We start from the raw sequence: 26,995 nt of genomic DNA, 5'->3' as shown, positions 1-26,995 counted from the left end.
TGCCACCCTTAAAACAAAAACAGGCTAGTTTCATGGAAGTATCCTTCCCAACCACTGTGCTTAAAATGAGAAATTTCACTTGATTTGGCCATTTCTTGTCACCCGATTAGGTACTTGTAGGAACTGGAGAAGGTGGTTTCCTTGTGGCAATGTCTACTGCAGTGTCCTTCACATTAGCAAGGGTTAAAAGACCGTACTTCTTGGAAAAAGTGGGGAGAGGCAATTAGTAAGAGGCACAGCTGTCCAATCTGCCTCCTCTGGCCTGCAGATGTTGCAGTAAGACTCGATCAAACCTTTATTAAGCAGTAACTAACACTTAGCTCTTATAGGGCAAAAATGTGCAGTGGTATAGGACACAAAAGCATATTGTCCACTCACAGCATGAAAACTGAGCAAGAAATCATGGGAGTAGAGCTTTCAAGAGATAGTTGGAAATCAAGACCAATGGAAAATATGCCTCAGCCTCCTGATTAGCTGGGATTACAGGCACACACACCACCACGCCCAGCTAATTTTTTGTATTTTTAGTAGAGACGGGGTTTCACCATTTTGACCAGGATGGTCTCAATCTCTTGACCTCGTGATCCACCCGCCTCGGCCTCCCAAAGTGCTGGGATTACAGACATGAGCCACGGCGCCAGGCCCTGACTTCATTTCTTAATACAAAAGGGAACTGTGTCCAAAAGGATCCAATACAATGTTTCAATACAAGGAGCTAAAGTCAAGATACTGTTTCCAGTCACCTACCAGCTTCCTTGGGGATTCTCTCAGGTTAAACTTCCAAGGTAAGCCAAGACAAATATTTCCCTGTAAAGCAACCAAAAGAATCTTGATGCCTCTCAAGAATTCAATTCCGAAGTTGTCAGTGACCAGCAGACCATCAACTTCTCTCCATCTTGATTACATATTATAGAATTTCATTGGCTTTAACACACTTGTGCGTAACATGTTTGGAGACACGTATACATTATAGGATGGCTGAGTCATACTAACATGAATTGCCTTAAGAACATTTGTAGTCAACACATCATACAAAAGATCCCTTGAACTTGCTCCTGGTATTTTGTAGCCTTTGATCAACATCTTTCCATCTCACCGTCTACAAACCCCCAGTAACCACCATTCAACCCTCTACTTCTATGAATTCAACTTCAAGACTATACATTGAAGCGAGATCATGTGGTACCTTTCCTCTAAGTATATGTATGTCACATATGACAGGATTTCCTAAGATTGAATAGTCCATTGTATACATACGCCATTTTCTTCATCCATTGATAAACTGATTTAACCTCTCAGCTATTGTGAATAGTGCTAGAATGACTATGGGAGTGCAGACATTTCATCAACCTACCAATTTCACTCCCTTAGGATACATATAGACTAGTGGGATTGCTGGATCATGGGGGTAGTTTTTTTTTTTTTCCAAGAAACTCCATAACATTTTCAATGATGGCTATACTAATTTCCACTCCCACCTACAGAGTTCGAGGGTTCCCTTTTCTCTACATCCTCACCAACACGTCTTTCCTTTTTGATAATCACCATTCTGATGGGTATGAGGTGATCTCATTGGTTTTCATTTGCATTTCCCTGATAAATGAGGATGTTTAGTATCACTGATTTATTGGCCATTTGTATATCCTTTGAGATATCTACTCATGTCCTTGGCCCATTTTTATTTGGGTTCCTTGAGTTACATCTTAGACATTAATCCCTTATTAGAAGTATGACATGCAGCTGTATTCTTACTCCACAGCCTCTCTCTTCATTGACTTTGGAAAGCTCGTTTTGAGTCAGACATGAAGAGGAACACCCTGGCTAACACACAGGAGAAAATCCAGTCTAACAGGATCTGCAGTTAGACTCAAGTGTCAAACCAGAGATAAGAGCAGACAGACATATAGCCCCTTTCAGAGTTTCACAGGCAAGCATGACAAGGAGCTGACACTGCACTAATAGAATTTGTTTCCAAAAAAGAGGCATTACCTCAAGGCATTTAGGGGAGCAAGGACTGTTACACAGCTAGCATGAAGGCAAAACAAGGCAGGGAAAGCTGAGGCTGACAGCTGTGCGGTAGAAAGCTACCCCACTGTTAGAAGAGGCGGCTACATTGTCACGTAAGTGTTCTATAAGGTCAGTTAGCAAGAGGCACGCAAGAAATGAAAGGATTTTATTCAGAAAAAAAGATAAACAGGGATGAATTACACTATTCTGGATTGATCAGAAGAATCCTTTTGTTGGAGAAGAACGAACCATCGGTTCGACTAGAAATGAGTTAAACACATTTGGAGAAGAGTGAATACGAGTTTGGGGTAATCTTTTGAGAGTTACTTGATAGAGGCTACTTAGAACTAAACAGATGCCCCCCCAATTGAGCAGGTTTCACGGGGCATCTAAATGGGGGGGAAATCGTTTCTGGTTTAGCTAAGAGGCTACTATTAAACTCTAACTTAATGGTTCAAACTGACTTTTCTCGAGTAGTAATTCGACTTCAAGCCAGATTTTGGCCAGAGACTATTCAATTCAGAGAGGTTTTCAGCCTCTCCTTGTAACGCTCTGTAGTCAGACTAATTTTTAAAAGATTTTGTTAGAAACCCGGGAACACTGTCTGCAGAAGTATGTTCAATATAATTTCTTATTCTGAAAAGAGGTTTCATGGTAAAATATGGAAAATAAACTTTGCTCCCTTTGAAAGTATACACTGTATTAATATAAAAATCCCAGAAACCCTGCTAGAGAGAACCTGGCAAGTCCTAGGTAGAGGCTTAAGTACCAGGATTGTTTTCTTTGGTTGACTAAAGCATCCATTGGTTGGTACAGGTGTTACTACCTTCCTTGAGGGGCAAATGACCTATATGCCAGGTTCTGTGTTAAAGCTCTCTTCTTTTGGCAACTCAGATTCCTGGCTTATCAGGTCAGTTGCATTTAGAGGACCCTATACACTTTCTTTGTTTTATGGGGATAGGCTTAAAACTTATGCCCTTATCTGTTTCCTCATAGAAAAAGATGAGACTTAGCAATTCTCTTCTGCATTTAACCAACTGTTTTCCTTTAATCATCTGACATTTGTCAGAGTTGCTGAGGAAGCCTTCCTGCTCATTGCTTTATTCCCAGTGCCTCCTATGCTGCCTACATGGGCAATCTACATTTTAATTGAGTAGACTTGAGTCATAACACAACTAGCTAGAATACCTCTCTGCCAGCAGCAGCTGTTGAGCACTTGAAGTCTGGTTAGCATAAGAATTTTAGTTTAGAACAGGTACTATTCAGCTATTGGAAAATGGTTGGGTATGTCTTCCCAACAACCTAATATCTAGAAGTACATAGTATTTCCAATTAGTGTTTGACATTAAGATTTGCTGTGAGTATACTGGTTCAGAGATTGAATAAGCAAAACCTTGAATATATTAAAATATTCAATATTAAATTTCATCTGATTGTCAAGGTAGCTTATAGTTACACTTGAGTTGTTTAACCTAGTTACCCAACACTACCCCACTGCAGGCAGACTACTCTTCTCTAAACATCTCAGCCTTCAGCACAGGTCAGCAGACAGACCTTTGCATGTAGCATAGCCATGATCTCCCCAAGCCATCATCTTTCCATAAGCCTAAAATGACCTTTTGTGAAGCTGCATCTCTGCTACCACTGGTAACCAGTCTTTCTGAAGAACTCAGTTTTCGGTATCATGGGGAGTTAAGAGTACAGTTAGTGCTAAAACTTGAACTGGAGTCTATCTGTGTTGTTCAGGTAGCCCTGGGCAAGTTATTTGACTTGCATCTGTCCTAATATTCTAGACATTGGGGATGAATGTGTACCTGTCGTTTTCATGAGGTTCAAGGATGTTAACTTCAAGTTTCTCAGTTTGTTGCATGAAAAACATGTAGTATCCCTGTAAGGATAATGTTTAGCAATTTGAAACTCTGTTGGCTGACAACAGAGCTGTTCAGGAGTGTAACACCTTGACTTGCTGAAAGTTTACAAGTTATTCCCTGAAGAATAAGTAGGTGGAATTGACAGAACCAGGATTAGCTTCAGAACTTCAGTGAAAATAGAGAATACCCTGGAGTATGGCTGACGAGCAGCATCAGTTACAAGAAAGTTCCTTAAAACAGGACATTTAACTTGGGAAGTCAGTGATGGTCCCTACCCCATCCCCTTTAAAATAAACAAAAACAAAAAGAACTAAAGACTAGGAAACTACTTGTCAGTTCTGGCTCAAAACTAAGTCTCTAATGATCAAGCCACCTCCAGTTAGGCCAACTTATAATCAGATACCTTTTGGTCAAGGCTCTAGATGTTGGTTTAAGTCTGGTGCTCAGACCAGGGAAGATCAGCATCATGTAGGAAAGGGTTAGAAATGAGAGTTTAAACCTGTGTCCAGACCTACTGAATCAAACTCAGAGAATAGGATCAGTCATCTGTTTCTACCAGCCCTCCCGCAATCCTGAAGCACATTCAAGTTTGAGAACCAGTGATCTAGATTCATAATTACTTCTACCCTAGTTTCATTGATCTTATGGAAGAGTTTTATTCCATGTCTAAAACAGGCCTGTGCTAAGTGTGAAATTACATCAGTTTTTATTCTATTCTCAGGTGATTACTGCCACCAAACTTGAGAGAAAATGACATGAACAGATGAACTCATCTAAAATTAACCTTTTACCTTTCAAATGAGCAGCTCAGCACAGGCTGGGAGGACAATCTGGTTTTATTGACACATTTGGTTGGGGTAATTCATCCGTTTCCTGATAGCCAAGTAGGATACTAACAAGGCTCCAAGGATCAAGGTCCCAGTAAGACCTGCCACCCATGGAAGTTTTGAGTCTACAGAAGCACCTGGAGGATAGAAAGGTAGATTAGTATGTGCTAAAACTAAGTGATTCTCAGTGTCCTGATAAAGACTAGCAGTCTTCTGCTACTGGAGGTCAATGTCTTTTGACTAGAACAGTGAGGAATAGGAAGGAGGAAGGAGCTTCGGTTTGGCTGGTCATTTGTTTCACTAGTTTTGTCTCTTCCCTTTTGGATACTTACGGAGCTTTTCTGGAGGGTCCTTAGTGGCTTGGAGCAGAATCATGGGGCCTTTGCTAGAAACACTAGCAGTAGTGTTCTGAAAACTGGTGTCAGAATTTCTTCTTCTTCCTGTTAGAGAAGTGAGACCTAGTAATTCATTGGTTTTTGCATAGGGCAGGGATAGAAAATGTTATGGTAAAAGGCCAAGTCTCTCTATGTAAAGCTTGGTTCTGTGTCTTACAAAAATCTCATTAAGTATATTAATATGTACTTGAACAAGTGAAATTTTGTATCTGATGCCATTGCCTTAGTTTCACCAGGACTTTGGTGTAAAGGTGTTCTCTACCTGAACTGCCATCCCTTTCTAAATAGAGTACTTTGACAGTAAGATGTTTGTAATTCAGAGATCATTCCCCGAATTCAAAGGTAACTATTATACAACTTGGAGGGTGAGTTACAGAGAAAACATTAGTGAGAATGTTTAGATCTGGTTTTCAAATGAAGATAATTTGATTTACTTGAAATATAAGTACAGTTTTATGTTTTCTGTATCCTGTTGTATTAAGATGGAAATGGAAAATGAAAAAGTGAGAAACAGGACTGGGTACAGTGGCTAATGCCTGTAATTCAAGCACTTTGGGAGGCCGAGGCAGCGGATCACAAGGTCAGGAGATCGAGACCATCCTGGCCAATATGATGTGGTGAAACCCCATCTCTACTAAAAATGCAAAAAAAAAAAAAAAAAAAATAGCTGGGCATGGTGGCACATACCTGTAGTCCCTACTCAGAGGCCAAGGCAGGAGAATTGCTTGAACCCAGGATGTGGAGATTACAGTGAGCCAAGATCATGCCACTGCACTACAGCCTGAGTGATAATGTGAGACTCGGTCTCAAAAAAAAAAAAAAAAAAAAAAAAAAAAAAAAAACAAGTGAGAAAGAACACATGCAGGTAGACAGTGGAAAAAGAACAACAACAACGATTTCTGGAGTTTGAGACAAGCCCAGGCAACATAGTAAGATTCATCTCTACAAAAATAAAACAGAGGTCAGGTGCAGTGGTTCAGATCTGGATTTCTAGCACTTTGGAAGGCTGAGGTGGGCAGATCACCTAAGGTCAGGAGTTCAAGACCAGCCTGGCCAACATGGTGAAACCCCATCTCTATTAAAAATATACAATTAGCTGGGTGCCTTGGCACATTCCTATAACCACAGCTACTCAGGAGGCTGAGGCAGGAGAGTCACTTGAATCCAGGAGGTAGAGATTGCAGTGAGCCAAGATCACGCCATTGCATTAAAGACTGAACAAAGAGAAACTCCCTCTCAAAAAAGAAGACAAACTGGGTATGGTGGAACACGCCTGTAGCCCTAGTTACTTGGGAGACTGAACTGGGAGGATCACTTGAGCTCAGGAGGTCAAGGCTACCATGAACTATAATCATGCCATTGTACTCTAGCCTGTGTGACAGAGCAAGAGTTAGTAGGGATAATATGCATATTTGAAGGTGTTAAATTATTTGATGTTGTATTTTGCATAATAAGCACTAGTTAGTTACTCTGGTGTGCCTCAGGATCACAGGAGGGCTGGTAGAAACAGATGACTGGTCCCATTATCAGAGTTGGAGGGGACTTAAAGCTCCAGAGGTTATGAATTCCATCTCACTCAGGCTAGACAAATATAGGTAGAACCAGATAACAGTAGTCAGTGTATCTACATGTCTGAGAAGCATTGGCCCCAACCAACTGGAGAGGACACTCTAGGTCCAGTTCTTCTACTTATCGGTCTTTAGGCTGCATTGCCAGACCTGTCAAGCAGGTATAGACGTGCTTGTCAACTATCCAGGTGTATTTTGTTAAAATGAGACATAAGATAGGCCATAAACTGCCTTGGCTCCTGGATGAATTCAAGTTTATATGGAAAAAGCTAAGACTGAGAGTTACCAGAATCTTTGTAGCTTGTTTTAGGAGACATGGGATTCTGGGAAGCTAGTCATCTTTGCTCTATGGTAATGTTAAAGAATCCTTAATAAAATCAATATGCAGCGTGAGTCATTTGGCCGGAGTCTAGGAAAGGTTCGACATGGGACTCAAGACTTCAAGTCTGTCCTCTAACATTGACAGCTGGGATACTCACGGCTGAGGTCAGGACAGGTTACCACACAGGACGGTGGCTCAGCAGGCTGGCAGACTGACACGCTGCAGTGCAGATACACCTGGGAGCCAAGAGAGCAGGTCATTTGTAGTATCACCATGCTATGGGTCTCCAAACCATGCCATTTGTCTCCCCAGGAAGAGGGTCAAGGAAGTTATCAGAAAATTGAAATGGTCCAAGTTGGTATCACAATAGCACTAAAGAACTAGAGTGCGGTTGACAGATGTCATTCATGTGATTGGCAACATGGGGTGCTTGAGGCATTACCAACAGCCAGCATTAAAGGGCTTCCTTGGCTGCTGGAGTAATAGGACATGAAAAGAGTTCTAAGTTGGGGAGGTTCAGAGCCCTGGTGAGAGGCATGGAAGGGAACATCCTACCGGTCCCCTAAGGGCCTGCTTCACAGATGTAGGGTCCACGAAGCTGAAGGTGAAGATGCTGAAGCGCTGGTGGTGTGAGGGAAATGGCAGTTCCAAGGCTTTCTGGACTGGGATCAGCTGGGTCTGATAGTTGTCTCCGGTGTAGGGGCATCTAGACCGAGAGATCCAGAGTCAAGATGGGCTTGACAGTCTCAACACAGATGCATGGAAGAACACTTACCCCTTTACCAGGATGGGCCACTGTGGCCGACTCAGGGGGTCTGTGCTGGGTGTCGCCCAGCACTGATGCAGGAACAGCTCTAGGTGGGGGTCTGTTCTGTGAAGGATGGAGACCTCCACGTAAATGGGATCCCGAAGCAACTTCACCACTGGGTAGTCACCAACACCATAGTAGGATCCATAGTTTTTATCTGCAAGAGACCAAAATAAGGATTTAAAGTGGTAACCTCTCAGTGACTTGAGGGACCATCACCCCGTTAAACAGCTCTAAGTGTCTTGTTACTAAGTTAGGATCTTCATGCCCCAGAAGACTGGATTTAGACTACAGGCCAGCTGCTCCAGCCAAGGGGGTCATACCTTTGGCAATCTGAAGTTCCAGAGTGAGGGGTCCAGCCTGGGTCTCAGGAAAGGGTGGTGGGAGAGTGAAAACCTGGACGTTAACTGGGAGAGAGTTGCTACTTACTGAGTAGCTGCAGCTGACACGGAGCCTGCAGAGAAACGAGATTTTAGCTAGTTGGTTGCAGGAGGTGGGTGTCAGTTTTACCTTCATATCAAGGTAAAGACCTGTAAGGTCTTCCCTGATCTTTTCAGTAGGCATCCGTTTCTCATGATAAACGTTGATTTCTGCGTGCTTCTCTCCAGGTCAAACGTTGGTCCTACTTGGCATATTGGTCTCCCGAACTAAAATACAGCTCCTGGCAGGGCAGGAATGATAGGCTTCGTACCTGTAAATTTGTCTAGCACTTAATGGTTCCTTGAGTTAAGAAAGGATGTATAAGAAAAACTTCAGGAGGGAGAGCCTTATCCTATATAGAATAGAGCCCAGAGGCAAGGACGTGCTCGAGACCCTACGGGGTTCCAGAGAAGAACCAGTCTGCAATCAAGGAATAGTGAGTGAGGGACTGAGAATGTTGGAGGTGAACAGGCTCGAGATGAAGTAGGAGCTGTTTTATGCAGGGTCCTGATGCTCATCTGAAAGCTTTGTTTTTCCATAGCTTTAAGGTGTGTGATCTGACAGATGCAAGGTGTTAAAGGAATTCTTTTGGCTGCAGCATGGACAATGGAGAAGGCCAAGACAGAATGGGAAAATTCAGGCTGAAAAGGAGACTGGAGAAGGCCAAAATAAAGAAAATCCAGTTAAGGGAAATAGCACAACTTCAGGTGAGCTTGAGGCTTAGGAGGATTGGAGACAGAAACGCAGATGGCCTTAGTCAAGTAGTGGGCAGTGCGATTAGTGAACCAAGGTAGCAGACAGGCTCTCCTGTTGCCGAGGGGCGCTTGTTTGTGGATTCAGGGCTTACCGAGAGCTCCCATTTTATGGAAGAGGGGAAGTAGTTCTGGCCGAGCAGGATCAGGTTACCCAGACCTTACCTGAAGATGCTGTCACGAGTGACGGAGCCACTGCTCCCGTTTTTCACGTCTCTGGTTGCCATCAGTTCATTTTCATATACTGCTTGGTCTCCAGTGATCTACAGAAACAGATGGAGAAATCTTCATCATTTCTAATAGCATTATGCTGTTTGACTCCACTTGCTCCGAGTCCCCAGCAACACTACCCTGTTGTATGTTACATTTCCCATTCCTTCAGCAGAGGCAAGAACACACAGCAGCAACATCCCGGCCAGGTACCACTTTGCCTTATTTCGGGACAAAGGAATTGGAAGGGGAATTTGATTACCTAGAAGAGACAGCTGAAGCGCTACCAATTCCAGTCAGCATCCCTGGTTTTTTCCTCTAGCCTCGTCAAAGACAACCCCTTAACTAGATCATAGCTGTGATGGTCTTAAACATCCAGGGGAGATTAATGTTCAGTGATGAGGCATTCTCCTGCCCTAGAGACCCTCCCGAACTCCAAGCAGTAGTCAGCGTATCCTTCGTGGCACAAGTATTTCAGCTCTCCACCATTAGTCACCAGGACGTTCCCACCCGACTTCCAGAGCCAGGAACGGAGCCCGACTACTCACCTGTTTTGTGGTACCACAGGAAGTGAATGGAAACCGGAACAGGACAAAGGCTTGTGTTGCTATCACAGGTTTACACACACTGTCATTCCTAAAGGTCAAGTGCACAGAATCCAACAGCAGTGGTGGCGAAGCCACGTTCCGAGACACAGCGATAGAGAAGTGGCCCTCTTGGGTACAGTCCAAAGTCACTGAAACAGAGCAGCTGTGTTGAAGGCAGGTCATCTCTCCCTTTATGGGGAGAACCAGATGAAAGTGTAACCACTTCATTACTTTTAATCCCACGAAGAAGCTGGTGTTCCCAGCTGATGACCTCAATGCGAGATCGCCCAGTTTAACCCAGGCTCTAAATGAGAGCACGGGGTTGAGTTTTGCCTCCCCCACTCAATGTGGGACCTCAAGCAAGGTACTGAGCCTCCTTACTTCAGTTTTATGTGTAAGAAGGGGCTAGTAGCTCCTACCTATTTTGCTTGTCAGTTAAGGTCTTTGAATAGAGTGTGCTATATTAGATTGGTGAAGTAATCGCAGCTTTTGCCACAATGAAATGTCCAAAGCCGCTATTATTTCTGCACCAACCCATACATGCTCTTTGAGGGCGAGTTTATGTTAGAAAATCTCAGAATAAGACTTGAGACATGCAGAAAGCAACAGCTTTAAAGTGAGGCTCCCTAAACAATCCTAGACCATCACTTTAAGTCGCTGTTCCTTGGGGAAAAGTTAAGTTTCTATCAATTAGCAGTTACCTGGCACTAGCAATTATCTGGCACATAGCCTTCAAGTCTGAGCATTACTGGTTTTATATTTGGATCTGGCAGAACAGACGATGGAAACTGTAGAAAGGTCTGTTACATTGGGATCAAGTGTTCTAGGTCACATGGCCAAATAGCAGCCTGCTATCATTTGATATTTGCCTTCTGAGCACAGCCCTCTCCGGGTTTCACTGTAATGGGCGCACTTTCCTTCAGCTGCTTGTAGAGGTGTGGTCACTTACCAGTGTCCCCATAGAAGCAGGAATTCACCTCTCCAGGGCTGTAACAACAGCCCCGTTTCTCACAGTCTCCTCGAGAGATGGGTGAAGGGGCACATGGCAGCCTGTCTCCTGCTGGGATGGACCCACACCAGTCAGTACCTGGAGCATCTCGGGCTAGGTTTTGAAAAAGAGTAACTCAAGTTAGGTCATGGAAAAGTTAGTCTTGAATACCCTTTTGTTACAAGCCATTGACATCGGATTCCCGTAGACATACAGATGATGGAATTAGGTGTACCTATTCCATATAGTAGATACAGTCTTGGGAGGTTGTCAACATTAAGTCACCTTGTAAGAGTGTCCTGACAGTTTTTGAAAAAAGAATGCTGACAAGATTGGTGGAAGCAGTGGGGTCTCCTTACTCCTTCAAGTAAATCCTTCCTTCTGTTCTTTAGAGGTTTCTCAAGCCCTAGTGTGGGTATGAGTTATCTGAAGACTGTTTTTGAGTTCAGGTCTGGTTCAGAACTGGGGTGGGGCCTGCAATTCCTCATTTTATTAGCACTGCCCATCCTGGATACGTATTGGGAAGCAAAGCTGTGAATTGTGAGTTTGAGTCTGTTCTGACTTTGAGGACAGGCTCTCAGGCAAGACTTTCTAGAATAGGAACCATACTTCCTACCATATGCCCTAGGGAATGATCAGCTAGCCCCCAGCTGATGGTATGGGAGGCTTGTGTCCTCGTCTCAGTGCACAGCCAGCTCCGTGGAGATGTTTCAAGTCCCCCTTGCTAGCTTTAGATTTCTTCCCATGGGTGAAAAGCTCCTGGTTCTGGGAGAGTTCTTTGAATCCCAGCTCTGTCACTCATCAGTGATAGGCGCTTGGGCAAACTTCCCGGCAGGTGATAGCACTAATATTTACAGCACTAGGTTAGGATTAGGGAAGGTAACACCTGAGGTGCTTGCCCACAGTGCCTCAGTATTGAGGAGGACTTTCAATTGGTAGTTATCCTAAGGACTTCCCATGGAGGTGAGAGTTGGGAGATGATCCTTCTTTAGTGTCAGGTTTCACTGCACAGAGCAGGTCAGAGAAAACCAAGAACACTTTCACTGCACCCAGAACATGAGAGCTTCCAGCCTTTACCTAGAAGATCCATAGGACACTTAAGCAGCTTCCTCTCTGTGACCGTCTTGTGTTCAGCTGCACCTGCTCCTTCCACTCCAACTGGCATGATATAGTGGGAGTCCTGGAGAGACAGGCCCTGGGGAGTCAGCCTGGACAGTAGCATGAGGGGCTTCACCCAGTGTCCCTGGCCACTGAGTCATACTCACCCACTCAGTGACATAGCAACTGCTGTAGTTTGTTTCCAACACCACAGAGCTGCCCGGACCCTTTCTTATCCAGGTGCCACAGTCAGAGTCATTCTGTAGCTTGTGCAACAGCCCTTGCTTGTCTGGAGGGGTGGGGAGAGGTGAAAACACACAGCATTCAGTCTCCATCGTCACCAGTGCCAGAGAGGATAGTCAGCCTTGCCCTTTAGACCCCAAGGAGCAACTATCAGTAAGAGTCAGATTCAGATCAGATGTGGTTGTAACTTAGACTATTTCTTTTGCAGAAAGATGTGAAAGGGGGAAAGTATCAAGACAGGTAGCTAGGGAGAACTCTTAGGCAGTAGAGGAGATATATCGTTGCTTGGCTAAGCAAGGCAAGTCATACAAACTTACCCCAAGATATTAGTACAGGAGGAGACGTTGCCTCCTGGCTGAGGTTTACAGTAAACTGGAAGCTCCCCAGTCCACAGTGGAGCACACTGGAATAATCCGATGCCTCAGGCTTATGCTGGCCACTCAATGCAAGAGATAATGATGCACACAGCAAGACGCACTGCGGTAGCCACATGATGCCACCAGGAATTCCCGCTGGCTGGAAGCTCTCCACCTCCTCTCCCAAGAGCCAGTGGGTCTCCTGCCCAGATTCCGTTATATACAGAAGGCAGGCCTGGTTTCAGCTGCACATCTTTGTGACACTCAGGTGGGATGCCTTTAGAAAGGATAATTCTTCTATCTTCAGTTGCTTCGGGGCAGTTAGCAGCTGCCTCATATTAAACACCACAATCCGGGCAAACTTCAGAGCCCAAGAATGTAGTAACTTTTAGCTAACAAAAAGGAAAGAAAGCTTCCTCAGGGTTGCTCAGTATTGCATCTGTTCCACTCGTTTATTTAGCTTATTGACTTCAGAAGGCCAACCTCTAGAATTTTTCATATTTGGGTATGGAACTGCCATCTATGAGCTATGGGGTCTGGGTAAGTTGTTTTCCCAGGAAGACACATGCTTATCCGTCCTCTTTCGTTAGTAGAAGATTCAGAACTCTCTGAATCTTGGTTTTCTCATCTGTAGAATGGGAATGCAATCTCCTGGCAGTGGTGTGCTTGAGGATTAAATGAGAGATCCTAATGTCAAGTGCCTGGCAGGGGGCTTAGCCAAGCAACGAGTGCGCAGTCAACATTGTTGGGTGGGAGTTGGGGCCCTTGAGAAGTCATTCTTCTCCATCCATTCTAGAAAGCTCCCGTACAATTAGAGTCTGTCTTGAAATTCTATGAAAATCTAAACTTGTTTCCTGAGAAAGGTTGATTTTGAACCCTTTCCTGGTCCTAAGAGAGAATCCTACCACAGCAATCTTTCAACAAATTCCAGAGCATTTCGTTTTGCCGTAACTGTCCTACAGAGTTTGCTCACAGGATCTGGGGGAAATGTGGATTAGGCCATGAATTCCTCCAACTAGTTCTGCCTCTTACAGCAATTTTAAAATTTTATCATTGAGCAGGCTGGGCGCCGTGGCTCTTCCCTGTAATCCCAGCACTTTGGGAGGCTGAGATGGGTAGATCACCTGAAGTCAGGAATTCAAGACCAGCCTGGCCAATATAGTGAAACTCTGCCTCTAGTAAAAAAACAAAAATTAGCCTGGCGTGGTGGCAGACCCCTGTAATCCCAGCTACTTGGGAGGCTGAGGCAGGAGAATCGCTTAAACCCAGGAGTTAGAGGTTGCAGTGAGCTGAGATCCTGTCACTGTACTCCAGCCTGGTAACAGAATGAGACTCCATCTCAAAAAAAAAAAAATGTGTATATATATATATATATATATATATATATATATGTATATATAAAATTTAGCTGTATTTCAGGCATATTTCATAAAGATATCAGGGTTTCTTGCTTGCTTTCTACATTTTTGTTTTCCACATAAACTACAATTTATATACTCTTTGGTCCTTCTTTAGGCTAGTGTCAGACCAGCCCGTAGAGGAATTCGGAAAGATTTGGGGGTGAATGGATACGTTCCCCACTGGAGAGGTGAGAGGGTGAGAACTCATCTTCTGTAGTCTCCACCAATGTTTGCAAATTGTCCCCTGACTGTATTTAGACTGGCATTTCTCAGTTGACTAAACATTGTAGCCTGAGAATGTGTCACTAGGTATCTCTAGTTCTCTTCTACTAATGAAAGAGGAGAGATAAGCATGTGTCTTTCTGGGAAAATTGGTGACCCTTTGAACCTCGCGATGAAAAATGACACTGATGGAACGCTGGATTCTGCCCTCAGAGACAAATGTGGCTTCCCCGACACTCTCCACCTGGATTAGCTGCCCACCACCTGGTTATCATACACCATTTACTCACAGGATTTGCCATGTTGGATTGTAATGACCTCTTTCTTACCCAGTTTGCCTACTAGAAGCATGTGAGGCCAGGGACTGTTTTATTTGTCATTGTATCCTGAGTGCCTTGGATGTATGCACTCAGTGTTCTCTGAGTAAAGATTAAATCCATGGATATGCTTTCTTTAGTGGCCATGCCCTTGAAAATGTGGTTTCCAAACCTCACAGGTACAAATTCATTCAAACTCATAACCCTTAGGTATTTTTCCTTCAAGTAAATATCATGTGACTGCACATATAAGAAAGAATCTGAGGATTCCAATCATGCAGATGTCTCAGCAGTTAAAAGGCCAGTCTCCCGACTAGAGTTACTAATATTGCTTTATAAAGCAGCGAAACGTCAAGGAGAGTGAAGCATCGAGGAGGCAGTAGAGGATACTGTATCATACGAGCTTTGACAATGAGTGGACCTGCCTACAAATTCTGACTTACTCTGCAACCTCTGTGAATTTATTCATCTCTTTCGGTTACAGTTTTTATATCTGTAAAACAGGGATAACATGGACGATGTTATTACAAGCTTGTTAGATTGTAGATGATATAATACACGTGCAGTGCTTGTTGCATAATTGCTACGTTATCACTAACATCAACAGGACCGGCCTGGGAGAGAAAGCTGAGATGGGTAGCAAATGGAAACCAATGCCAAGCAATGCAATCATTTGCTCTCCATTTGCAGGGAGTCTGAGGAATAGCCTACAGTTGTGAGGCTGCATTCCCAAAGGAGGTCCTGTGTTTTCATAATGAAGTTGAAAAGTCAGAAAAGTCTGGAACTATGTGGAGCTATCTCAAAGTCCACCCAGAACGACACCAATCACTCTGATGCTGCAGAGGGTCAAAGATGGATCCCAAGCTAATGCCCACAGGGCTGGGATTAGGTCATGTCATGCTCATTCCTCTGCGGAATCTCCCAAGAACATCACCGCTTAATTTCAGGGTGGAAAAATGCACTGATAATGTGTGATCCACCTGGAGGAGCCCCAGGCTTCACAGAAAAGATATCCTCCCCACTATCATCGCAGCATGAATGCTCTGTCCTTTGAATTTGAGAGGGCAAATGCTGTTCTTTGTTTTCTCTTATGTTAGAATCACCCAGTCATTAAAAAAATTGTTTTAGTGAAATTACAAACAGAATATGAAGCATCCTAATGTGTACAGACTTATCAAAAGCCCCATAGTGGACATGGATGAAACTGGAAATCATCATTCTCAGCAAACTGACAAGAACAGAAAACCAAACACTGCATGTTCTTATTCATAAGTGGGTGTTGAAGTATGAGAACACATGGACACAGGGAGGGGAACATCACATGCCGGGGTCTGTCGGGCGGGTGGGGGTCTAGGGGAGGGATAGCAGATGGGAGGGGTTCTAGGGGAGGAATAACATTAGGAAAAATACCTAATGTAGATGACGGGGTGATGGATGTAACAAACCACCATGGCACATGTATACCTATGTAACCTGCATGTTCTGTGCATGTACCCCAGGACTTATAATAACACCCCCACCCAAAATAAGCCCATAGTCATAGTAGTATTCATATGACCCACATGTAGGTGGACTTAAGGATTCCCCTTGTGTTGCTTACCAAAAGTCCCACACTGAAGCCAAGCTGCCTATTCTTCATTCACTGATCTGGCCACTCAGGTCTTGAGGGCAACCTGTGTCACTGGGGAAAGGCAAACAGTGATTTCCAAAAACCTCCATCTGATCATATTTACATCTGAGTGTTTCAGTCTAACTGCAGACAAGGGACACAACCACACGAGGTCTGGACCGCATGGAGCTGTTGTACGATGCTTTCTGGCCACTGAGTGATTGCCCTGCTGTGACTGGAGCAGGGTCCTCCTAACTGGAGAGTGAAGTACCAGTCAAACCAGGCCCCAGGAAGCCCACTTCAAGTACGGAGAGGCAATAATCAAAATTATCCCTCAACTATGGAGAGATGATTAGACCATTGTTGTGTTAATCAGTAATTAGGGAGCAAGGATGGCGCATCCAGCTGCTCTCCGCATGTGGTGGAAATTAGGACGCTTCTCTTCTGAAGGAAGATGTCAAACTTAATTTACTGTAAGTATTTACATGGTTTTCCTTTTCAACAAGCAGGAATGAAGTGTAACTCAGAGTCCGTTGCGATGACTTTTATTACTGAGTGTCTTCTTTCAGTACCTCTTTTATGTCCGAGGCACAAGACCTGTCTCTGAAGTGTCTCCTCTGCGACTACACAGCACCTGCTCTGTTCTGATGTCTTTCCCCTCCTGCTCCACGATGGGTGGAAAATCATCATTCCCCTTCATAGGCAGGAGGAGACTCTACTGAATGGATAGCTGGACTTTGAGAGGAATGTCAGTATGGTTGACCCCTGAATAATGTGGAGGCTAAGGGTGCCAAACCCCCATGCAGCCAAAAACCCATGTATAGTTTTTTGGTCCCCCTAAAACGTAAGTAACGGAATTGCCTGATGGGTTTGTCCTACTTCCTGCACAGGCAAGATCAATTCCCTGAGACCGTGGCATTGCAATGAGGAAAGAGTGCAATTGATGTGAGGCCAGCCACATGGGAGACAGTTATTATCAGTCTCGCTGAAGGCTTGGAGGTTACCAGTTTTCAGGCATAGTTTGGTGGGCAGGGGACTAAGGAACAGGTGCTGCTGATACATTGAGAATGCACTCTTAGGGGTATGGAAAATGGTCCTTGTGCACTGAGTTCGCTTCTAGATCTGGGGGCCACAGGACCAGTTGGGTTGAGTCACAAGTGTGCCTCTGGGTGGGGGTCAGTCAGTGGCCAGAAGGCAAAAGTCTGAAAAATACCCCAACATATCGATCTTAGGTTCTACAATAGTGATGTAATCTATGGGAGTAATTGGGGGAAGTTACACATCTCACGACCTACAGAACAATGCCCGGTCATCTGTACGTACACCTAGATCTTCGCAGGATTCCAGCCCCTCTCATCCTAACCTTGCAGACTTTCATTAGTTTTACAAAGGTGGTTTAATATTGGGAAGGGCTATTATGAACCTTGCTTTAAGGTTAAATTATAAACTAAATTTCTCCCAAAGTTAGGCTGGCCTACTCCCAGGAATGGCCAATGACAGCTGGAAGGTTAGAAGAAAGACAGAATCAACTATGTCAGATTTCGCTTATGTCATAATTTTGCAAAGGTAATTTCACTAATAGCCTATTGTTGACCAGAAGCCTTACCAATAACAGTTGATGAACACATACTCTGCATGTTATATGTATTCTCTTATATACTGTCCTTTGATAATAATGTCAGCTAGAGAAAAGAAAATGTTATTAAGAAGTCATAAGGAAGAGAAAATATGCTTCCTATTCATTAAGTGGAAGTGGGTCACCATAAAAGTTTGCATCTTTTTTTTTCTTTGAGACGGAGTTTCCCTCTTGTTACCTAGGCTGGAGTGCAATGGCACGATCTTGGCTCACCACAACCTCCGCCTCCTGGGTTCAGGCAATTCTCCTGCCTCAGCCTCCTGAGTAGCTGGGATTACAGGCACGCGCCACCATTCCCAGCTAATTTTTTGTATTCTTAGTAGAGACGGGGTTTCACCATGTTGACCAGGATGGTCTCGATCTCTTGACCTCGTGATCCACCCGCCTCGGCCTCCCAAAGTGAAAAGTTTTCATCTTTATCATCCTCATGTTGAGTAGGATGAGGAGGAAGAGGAGGGGTTGGTCTTGCTGTCTCAGGGGTGGCAGAGGTGGAAGACAGCCTGTGTATAAGTAGACTCATGTGATTGAAACCCGTATTGTTTGAGGGTCAACCATATATTGATATTCCTCTTTCTGAAAGTGAAAGAAGAGATAAAGAGGTAGAGGAGTAAGTTGCTAAAGAAAGAAAAAGAGCTAAAATTAAAAACTTTTGCACTGAAAGTCCTGACTTCACCACCATGCAATATATCAGTGTAGCAAAATTGCACTTGTACCTCATGGACATAAGCAAATGAAAAATAAAATACAATTAAGGACTTTTGGGTGGGGAATTACAGATAAGGTTAAAGCATGCCAGGTGTGGTGGCTCATCACGCCTGTAATCCCAGCACTGTGGGAGGCTGAGGCAGGTGGATCACAAGGTCAGGAGTTTGAGACCAGCCTGGCTAATATGGCGAAACCCTGTCTCTACTAAAAATACAAAAAATTTGCTGGGCATGGTGGCATGCACCTGTAATTTCAGCTGCTCAGGAGGCTGAAGCAGGAGAATCGCTTGAACCCAGGAGGCGGAGGTTGCAGTGGGTTGAGATTGCACCATTGCACTCCAGCCTGGGCGACACAGCAAGACCGTGTCTCGAGAGGAAAAAAAAAAAAAGGTTAATGTAAATTTTCTGGCCCAGACAGACGTCTCTGTTGAAGTTCATGCCCTTCCACCACCTTTATGCCATCTACTTAAGTTTGGATGATGTTCTCCTCTTTTTACACCATGGGGTTGGCAGGCTGTCTTTGCGGGTAACAGTAAGTCTGAGCGCCATAGACCAGTAGGGTCTCCTCCAACATCCCATCTCTATATCAAAGCATATAATCACCATGGGTTCTAGTTCTAACTTTTCAAATGCTAATAGAAATAGGAAGACCCTGACTCTAGTGATTTCAAGCAGCGTGTCTTAGAATTTCTATAGACACGGCATTTAAAGTGGCTCCTGCCCACTTACCAATTATGTGTGCAAGCCTGTGGGAAATAACTCCTCCACTCAAGAGCAAGACAAAGTGGGCGGAAGGAACAAAGTTTATGACCAGATTGACTGGCAGCTGGGCAGGCCTGAGATTGGCAGGGGCCACTGTACCATTGACTGGCTTTTCATTTGAGTGTGGGTGGTAACAGCTAATTTTATACTGTCATGCAAAGAACAAGGGAACCCCTGGGAAAACATATCCTCTTTAGCATTTACTCAAAACAATACGAAACAAATCTTTCCATGCAATTGTAGTTGAGAATGAGGGCTATTACTCTGACTCCAAAGGCTACTTAATAGGACAGCGGGCAACATGTGGATATACTGTTGAAAATGACAAATGCCAAGATGTGTGTGGTATGTGTGGGCATGTGCCTGTGTGTATGCAAAGAATTTGAAATTGCCTTCTGCAGTAGTTTACTAAGGCTGCCCTAAGAAAGTACTGCTGACTGGGAGACTCAGAACGAAGGAAGTTTATTGTCTCAAAGTGCTGGAGGCCAGCAGTTTCCGATCAAGCTGTCAGTGGGGCCATGGAACCCACAGGGTAGAATTTCCTTGCCTCTTTATCTTTTGGTGGTTGCCAGAAACCCTTGATGGTCCTTGGCCTGTGGATGTATCACTCTGATCCTGGTCTGTACACATCACTGTACTCCCTGTGCCTTCACATAGTCCTCCCTTTGTGTGTATCTGTCTCTGTGTCCAGATTTCCTCTTTTATGTGGACACCAGCCATATTGCAGTAAGGCTGACCCTAATGACCTCATTTTAACTTGATTACCTCCAAAAAGACTCTATTTCCAAATAAGGTTAGTTTCTGAGGAACTGGGGGTTTAGATTTCAGACTATTTTTGTTGGGGGAGACATAATTCCACCTATAATACCTTGTAAGTTGTTTTGAAATTGCACCAGCCAAGTTAAACTTTGTTTGGGCTAGATTTTTTTTTTGTAAAGATGAAATGAAAACGGTCTGTCTTTCCCTGTTAAACTCCCTTTTGAAAATTCCCAATTTTGCCTTGACTAAACTTAAGAGATTTTGTGATTCCTTTTTGTTTAGAGGGAAGGAATCAGTTACACACCCCATGGCTGAATTGGTTGGTGCTAATGGCTGTTTCAGTTTAGAGGGTGGCCAGGCCTGGTGGGCTGGGGTAGTTCATGAGCAGAGGATTTAGGAGGAAGGGTGTGGGTCACATGAAAGCTATTCTTACTCTGGCCACTGCTTTATGCCTGATAACTATTCTAACACATTGCTCTCAGCTAACTGGAGTTGATTGGGTAATTAATTCACAAAGGTTTTGGGTCTGATGATATTTTATATCGTCCTACCTTGGTATCTGTGGGGGATCGGTTCCAGGACCCCTGAGGATGCCCAAATCTGCACACACCCATATCTGGCAGACAGCTTTACAGAAACTGCGTATAGGTAAAGTTGACCCTCATCCATGGGTTTCATATCCCATGAATACTGTATTTTCCATCTACATCTGCTTGCGGATGTGGAACCCATGATTACAGATGACCGACTGTATCCGTTGAAAAGTATGTGTAGAAATGAACCTTTGCAGTTCAACCCCTGTTGTTCAAGGATCAGCTGTACGCTGTGCTCCTTCTATATGACCCTAACTTGGTCGTAACCAGGATATTGCTTTGCTTTTCTACCAGTGTGCCTTTCATGTACATGGTTTCTGCTTCCTGGAATGTCCACAGCCTCATCTGTATTTGCCCAAATTCCTAATTTTCCCTTGGAGCAGAAGTTCTGGAAATTTTATTCCTAGATCAGGAAGAGCAGAATCACTTGGGGACTTGTTAGAAATGCAAATTTGTGGGTCTCACTCCAGACCTACTGAATCAGAAATTCCAGCCATGCGCCCAGCGCTGAGCTTAAGTAGCCTTCCAGGTGATTCTGATCTCATCGAAGCTTGAGGACCACTGCCTGGGGCTCCAGCTTTCTAGCTGCTCTTCTCCAAGCACTGCCCAATCCCCCAGCTGGAGGTCATTTTTTCTTCATTTGCTTTTCTTGTGCCATCAGTACTCCTTTTAGGGAGTGACTATTCCCCATTCTACTTTCCCCTCGTGGATTCTACGAAGCTTGAAGGTCAGTCATACTCACCTCTGTCTTCTCCACATTGCTTACCTCTTGTGCTCAGACAGCACTTGTTAGATGAGTGAACTCTTGATTATCTAAATGGCCTGCATCTACGCTTCACAGGGGAGCTGGTTTTGCAAGGCCTCCTTCATGTTCTGCCACCCATCTGTGTTTTTGAGCTTACCTCAGCGTATGAGTGAGACTTCCTATAAGATCCCGTCTCCTTAGCATGGCCACCCAATCCTCTTCAGTCACCCAACATGGCCTCTTTTCTCCCAGTGGCTGGTTAAGCAGAAGCCTCTGCAGTTTCCCAAACCCCCCTTGATCCCTTCCTCCCCTCTGCTGTGCCCTGTGCATTTTCTTTTCTGAAATACTCTTATCCTTTATGTGTGTGTGTGCCTGCTTGCTCTATTTCATTTTTATATTTTTTACTCTGTTTTTTACTTTTACACTATTTCTTTTTTTAGTATTTATTGAGATGGAGTCTCACTCTGTCACTCAGGCTGGATTTCAGTGGTTTAATTGCTGCTCACTGCAACCTCTGCCTCCTGAGTTCAAGTGATTCTTGTGGCCCAGCCTTCCAAGTAGCTGGGGTTACAGGAACCTGCTACAACTCCTGGCTAATTTCTTTCTAGTGGAGACGTGTTTCACTACATTTGCCAGGCTGGTTTTGAACTTCTGGCCTCAAGTGATCTGCCCACCTCTACCTCCCAAAGTGCTGAGATTACAGGCGAGAGCCACTATTTATTTTATTTTATTTTTTATTTTTGAAAGAACCTAACTGGGCTGGGCTCAGTGGTGGCTCACGCCTGTAATCCTAGCACTCAGGGAGGCCAAGGCGGGCAAATCATGAGATCAGGAGTTGGAGAGCAGCCTGGCCAATATGGTGAAATCCTGTCTCTACTAAATATACAAAAATTAGCCAGGCGTGGTGGTACACACCTGTAGTCCCAGCTACTTGGGAGGCTGAGGCAGAAGAATTGCTTGAACCTGGGAGGTGGAGGTTGCAATGAGCCAAGACAGTGCCTCTGTACTCCAGCCTGGGCGACAGAGTAACACTCTGGCTAAAAACAAAATGGGGGGAACCTAACTGAAGCATCATCTTTTCTGGAAATTCTTCTGTCCCCACCTCCGTTTCTTTTCTTTTTTCTTTTTTTTTATTTTTGAGACAGGGTCTCACTCTGTTGCCTAGGCTGGTAGGCTGGAAGGCTGTACAGTAGCACGAACATGGCTCACTGCAGACTTGAACTGGGTTCAAGGGATCTTTATGCCTCGGCCTCCCAAAGTTCTGGGATTATAGGTGTGAACCACTGTGCCCAGCCTCATCCTTCCCCTTGATCATTTTTGTGCCTTCCTCTCTCCTGGTCCTTTTCAGAGTATCTTAATCGTTCCTTCCTCTGTCTAGGTCCCTTACTCTGAAAAGGACCACAGTATCTTTTTTGGGGGTAGTCTGTCCTTTCTAACTCAATGCCTCCAACATAGCAAGGCCTCAAAACATATTTACAGAACGGGTGGATAATATTCTGAGAATTCAGCTTAAACATCAGTAATGACCCAGGATGCAGCAGGCCCCTCTACTCCCTGCTCTGTCTTTTACCTCAAGAGCTAGCTGTCTTCCCGGCATTCAGTTAAACAGAATTTTTTCTAACCTTTGTTACACCTTTCCCTAGAAGTGACACTAGTTAAATGATTTTGCCAAAGCATATTTGTGCACATGCAAAGACATATAATGAAGACAAGTAGTAGCTGCTATGTTCACCTCCCTGTAAGTAAGTATCAATAGAGTAATGAAATTTCTGTGTTAGGATATTTTTATTCAGCCTGAACACAAACAACTCAAGTCATACGGGGTAGTCAGTGCTTTGGAAATAAATCACGTTAATTCTACTATAAACAACTAATGTTTACCTGGCCCAACTCTGGGTCAAATATTTTCCAAGTTGCTAGGGATAAAGGGAAGCTCTCTCTTACCCTAATTTTCTTGTTCTCCCTCCCTCTCTTTCTTTTTCTGTCTCAATGATCTCTCTCATCAGATGCTCTCTGTCACATACAGTGCTAGCCTTGAGGACATAACAGTAAATGGGAGAGACTTCGTCTCATGGCATTTAAAGATAAGAGTCTCTGAGCAATAATTAATCACACGTGTATTCCCTATGCCTAGCCTAATATCTGGCAATGATGCTTGTTAATGAATCAATGAATCAAACAATGAAATCATGAATAAACTAATTTAAAATGTTCCTATGCATTTCACTTAAGAACAGCCAGCAGCTCACGTTTTATCGGTGTGCGCAATTTGGGGGCTGTCATTTCTGGCTGGGTACTGAGTATTCCAGAGAATTCCCTTACCGATATTCTCCTCCTCCATTCATTTATCACTCTCCTCTTTTGTCTTTCTTAGTCTCACATATAAATGATAGGTTAGAATCAGAACGAGAGAATCTATTCGAGGTTGCTTTTTATCTTTTTTTTAAACTTCAAGGCTCAGTTTTGCAGAGCCATCTGAATTCCTTGTGACGCTGACAAAATATAAAGTAGGGTGCCTCCAAGTTCATCAGAAGCCTGCCAACCGCTATCCTTTAGGCTGATACCTGCCACTGGAAGTGCCACAAGTCCAAAAGCCTGTAGAATGCTTCCCACTAGGAGTCTGCCCTGGAAGCTGACTGTGGCCCTCATCTGATAGCCTCACAGGAGAGCGCCTAACTCCCTTTCCTGCACTGAGGCTATTACTCACAAGTCTCCAGAATTGATGAAGATGGTTGCAAGGACAAATTTAGATAACAGTGGGTTAAAAATGGCTTGTGGATCAGCGATGCAAATTGGCAATGGCATTGGGTAATAAATGAGTCCCATCTGTGTACGAGGCCGGGGTCACGCATATTACCATCCCACACAGCGACACTGGTGAGAACAAGACTTTGGCAGGCGTTTATCACAGAGTATATTACAAACATCATTAGTGAAACATTAATATTATGAAACATTTTAGAAAGGCTGAAGCAATCATCTCACTTTAATAACCTAAGATAGTTCTCATAGATATCCTTTATTTTTTCCTCAAGCAGAAAATAAGGAACATGCCAGGATGATCAGATCTCACTCTGTTTGCAAACTGCAAACTGAAACGGTTGGTCATTTAATTTCTTTCTTCTTAAATCAGGTCTGCTTGACGTGTGACATGCCATGTATTTCTCTTTATTTAAGGAGACAGATGACTCCTGCTGTTTGGAGGTAAGGGAATTGCCCCTTGTTGGTTGAAAATTGTAAGCTGTGAAGATGGATTTTTTTAGATTTGCAATAAACACTGAGCTGCATTTGTATCATCTTCTACCATGCTTTGAGAAAAAAAGAGACCTCTGATGCTCTTAGCATAATAGCAAAGGCTTTAGTCACTGAGGGATACTTCCAAAGACACCTGATTTTAACCCTTGGAATCCTGGCCACTTCCACAAAGAGTAGCCAGGGAAATAATCTCATTGGCCTCTGTCAAACTTCTTTCTGGATTCAGCATCTATTATATGCTGTGTAATTGTGCTGGGGATTGAAAGGAGTATTAATAATAAAACCAAAAAAGACAAATCTGAATTTTTAAACAATACATAAAATCACTGACTTACAAAATATTAGAGCTGCAAACCATTTTAGGGCGCTCCCATCTTTTACATGAGAAAATGGAGGTTAACTGGCTTTGCTCAGACTAGTTGGGCGTATATGAGAGAGAATTGGGACAAAAAACTAGGACTTTAGACTATTTAGAGAAGGATTTTAAGACTTAGATGAGTGTCAAGGCAAATACAGTGAAGCAATTCAGAAATAATGCAACCACAAAAAAATCTCGAACACCAGTATGAGACATTACATAATCAAGTGACAAAAGATGCGATACAGACAGAAGGGACTAGGACCTGAGCGCAGGGGGAGGCCAGTGACATTAGAGTTGAAACTGTCTAAAGGTAGAATTTGGGTTTCAGCTGATGATGCTTGAGAGTGTTAAAATAGACGGTACGGAAAGAGGCTAGTCTAGACTTGATGAATTAATGACTAATAAATATTAAAGGGCAAAGGGCCAAAATGATCAATAAACATGTAGAATAAGGAATGGACAGGATATAGGTGGGAGACCGTAAAGGGTCACACCCAGTAGAGAAGGGGACTCGTGTTGAGCGATGAGTCTGATGGACAATGTAGCCTTAGCTCCTTTCCTGTGCCAGGCACTAGGAGTGAGAATAAAGGCATGAATAATTTAGATCTCCCGTCAGACCTGGATGGAGATCCCAGCTCTCCTAAATCCTAGCCTAAGGACTTTTCCATCGAAGCAAATAGCTTCGTGCAGCTGCTTCCTCTGGTGATACGTGAATATAAATTTTCTTCTGCGCAGTTAAAAGAACTTAGATTCATGCTTCCCAAGGTAGATTAGTCTGGGTTTCGTCTCAGCATGATAAGCCATCAATAAGTTGTAAAAATAAATAAGTAAACAAACTTAAACAACAGGTGACGGTGGTATTCTACACAGCTAAGGGGGTCAATGGTGGGGAGAGAATTGCAGGTACATACAATTGAAATAAAAACTGAGACTATCTAGGAAGGGGAGGCGGTTCTTCTGAATTCACTTTCTCTGAAACCGTATGAATTCACTTTGGTCAGAAATTCCCAAGTTTTTGCCCTTAAGTGATCAGGCTCACTGTCCAGTTTTCCCCCCATCCCATCTGGAGCTTTCTTCTCTGATACCGAGTGATGTGGCAAATTCATGTTACTGCAATAGCACAGAAAAGAAAAAGAACTTGTTTTGATTTATGCAGTGCAGTTTCATGGTCCGGGGCATAGATAATTTAGCAGTGGCTTGAAATGAAGGAGAAAGCATTTAAAGTCATGTGGAAATTTGATAATACCATTGGGCTGATTGTTATTTGCATGACTTTGGAAATAATTAATTTCCCAAACCTACTTTGTTTTCCAGCTTTACTAGTCTGCTTGTTGTAGGTGACACCTTAATGGTTAGCAAAACTCTCAGGATGTGGGGTTGGGTAAGTATCTGCTAATGAAACCAGGCATTAAATGGCATTTTATTCCAATGTCTCAAATAGAGCAGGCGACATTCCAATAGCCTGCCTTCCTTCGAAGGAGAGATCTTTGCCCAGGATTGAGGAGACCTGGGTTCTATCTCCAACTCTGATGAAGACAGTGAACTCCTCCGTGAGCAATTTACTCATCCATGGACTTCCCGCTCCAGGTCTGGTACATAAGAATTGTCAACTCACGAGTTGCTGAATGGATGGCGCGCTGGTTGTGCGATTCTGCGCATTTGCCTCTGGGTCTCAGTTTTGTCAGTTGTATAATAAAACCATCCTTGTTGATCATAATTAAAGTCCCCTTACTGCACTAAAATCCTACGACACAAGCCTTACATGATTTGGGTTTAACCTGTTTAATTATCATTTTGCCTCAATCTGATCAAAATGTTAGCTAGTTAGCCTGAGATAAATTGAAAAATCTCCCTGTTTTTTTCACATAAGAAGTCCGTTTAAGGCAACTATTTTTTAAAAAATCATATATAGACAGTTATGAATTATTTAGGCATGAGGCCATATCAATAGCAATGAAATAAAATATTATTTTAAAAATAGTTTGGTTTTTAACTATTATTTTTTAAAAAAAGTTAAATTTATGGGTCAGGCTGTATTACCATGGTACATTTGGCTTTAATTTTAAAAATTAGCCCAAATGCGTGGCTATACCATTATGAGTTACCTTGTAAGATAAAGGTAATGAGAAGAGAGTTTTGCCTGACGTAAGAGCTTAAGGAATCCATAGTGAGTCCATTGC

General features: G+C 43.5%; 1 protein-coding gene across 1 annotated transcript; it reads right to left on the bottom strand.

Moving 5' to 3' along the window:
- Positions 1-4,696: 4,696 nt before the first annotated feature.
- On the bottom strand, positions 4,697-12,727 carry ZP4 (zona pellucida glycoprotein 4). Its single transcript, NM_001267734.2, is given in 12 exon segments — positions 4,697-4,842; positions 5,038-5,145; positions 7,148-7,226; positions 7,546-7,696; positions 7,766-7,955; positions 8,122-8,252; positions 9,136-9,233; positions 9,729-9,916; positions 10,717-10,869; positions 11,833-11,935; positions 12,021-12,142; positions 12,414-12,727. Coding segments are annotated over 12 exon segments (1,626 nt in total). The 5' UTR covers positions 12,589-12,727; the 3' UTR covers positions 4,697-4,714.
- Between the last annotated feature and the right edge of the window lie 14,268 nt (positions 12,728-26,995).

The sequence above is a fragment of the Callithrix jacchus genome, chromosome 19, assembly GCF_049354715.1.
Source record: "Callithrix jacchus isolate 240 chromosome 19, calJac240_pri, whole genome shotgun sequence".
Lineage (NCBI taxonomy): Eukaryota > Metazoa > Chordata > Mammalia > Primates > Cebidae > Callithrix > Callithrix jacchus.
This window is presented reverse-complemented; position numbering and strand designations above follow the sequence as displayed.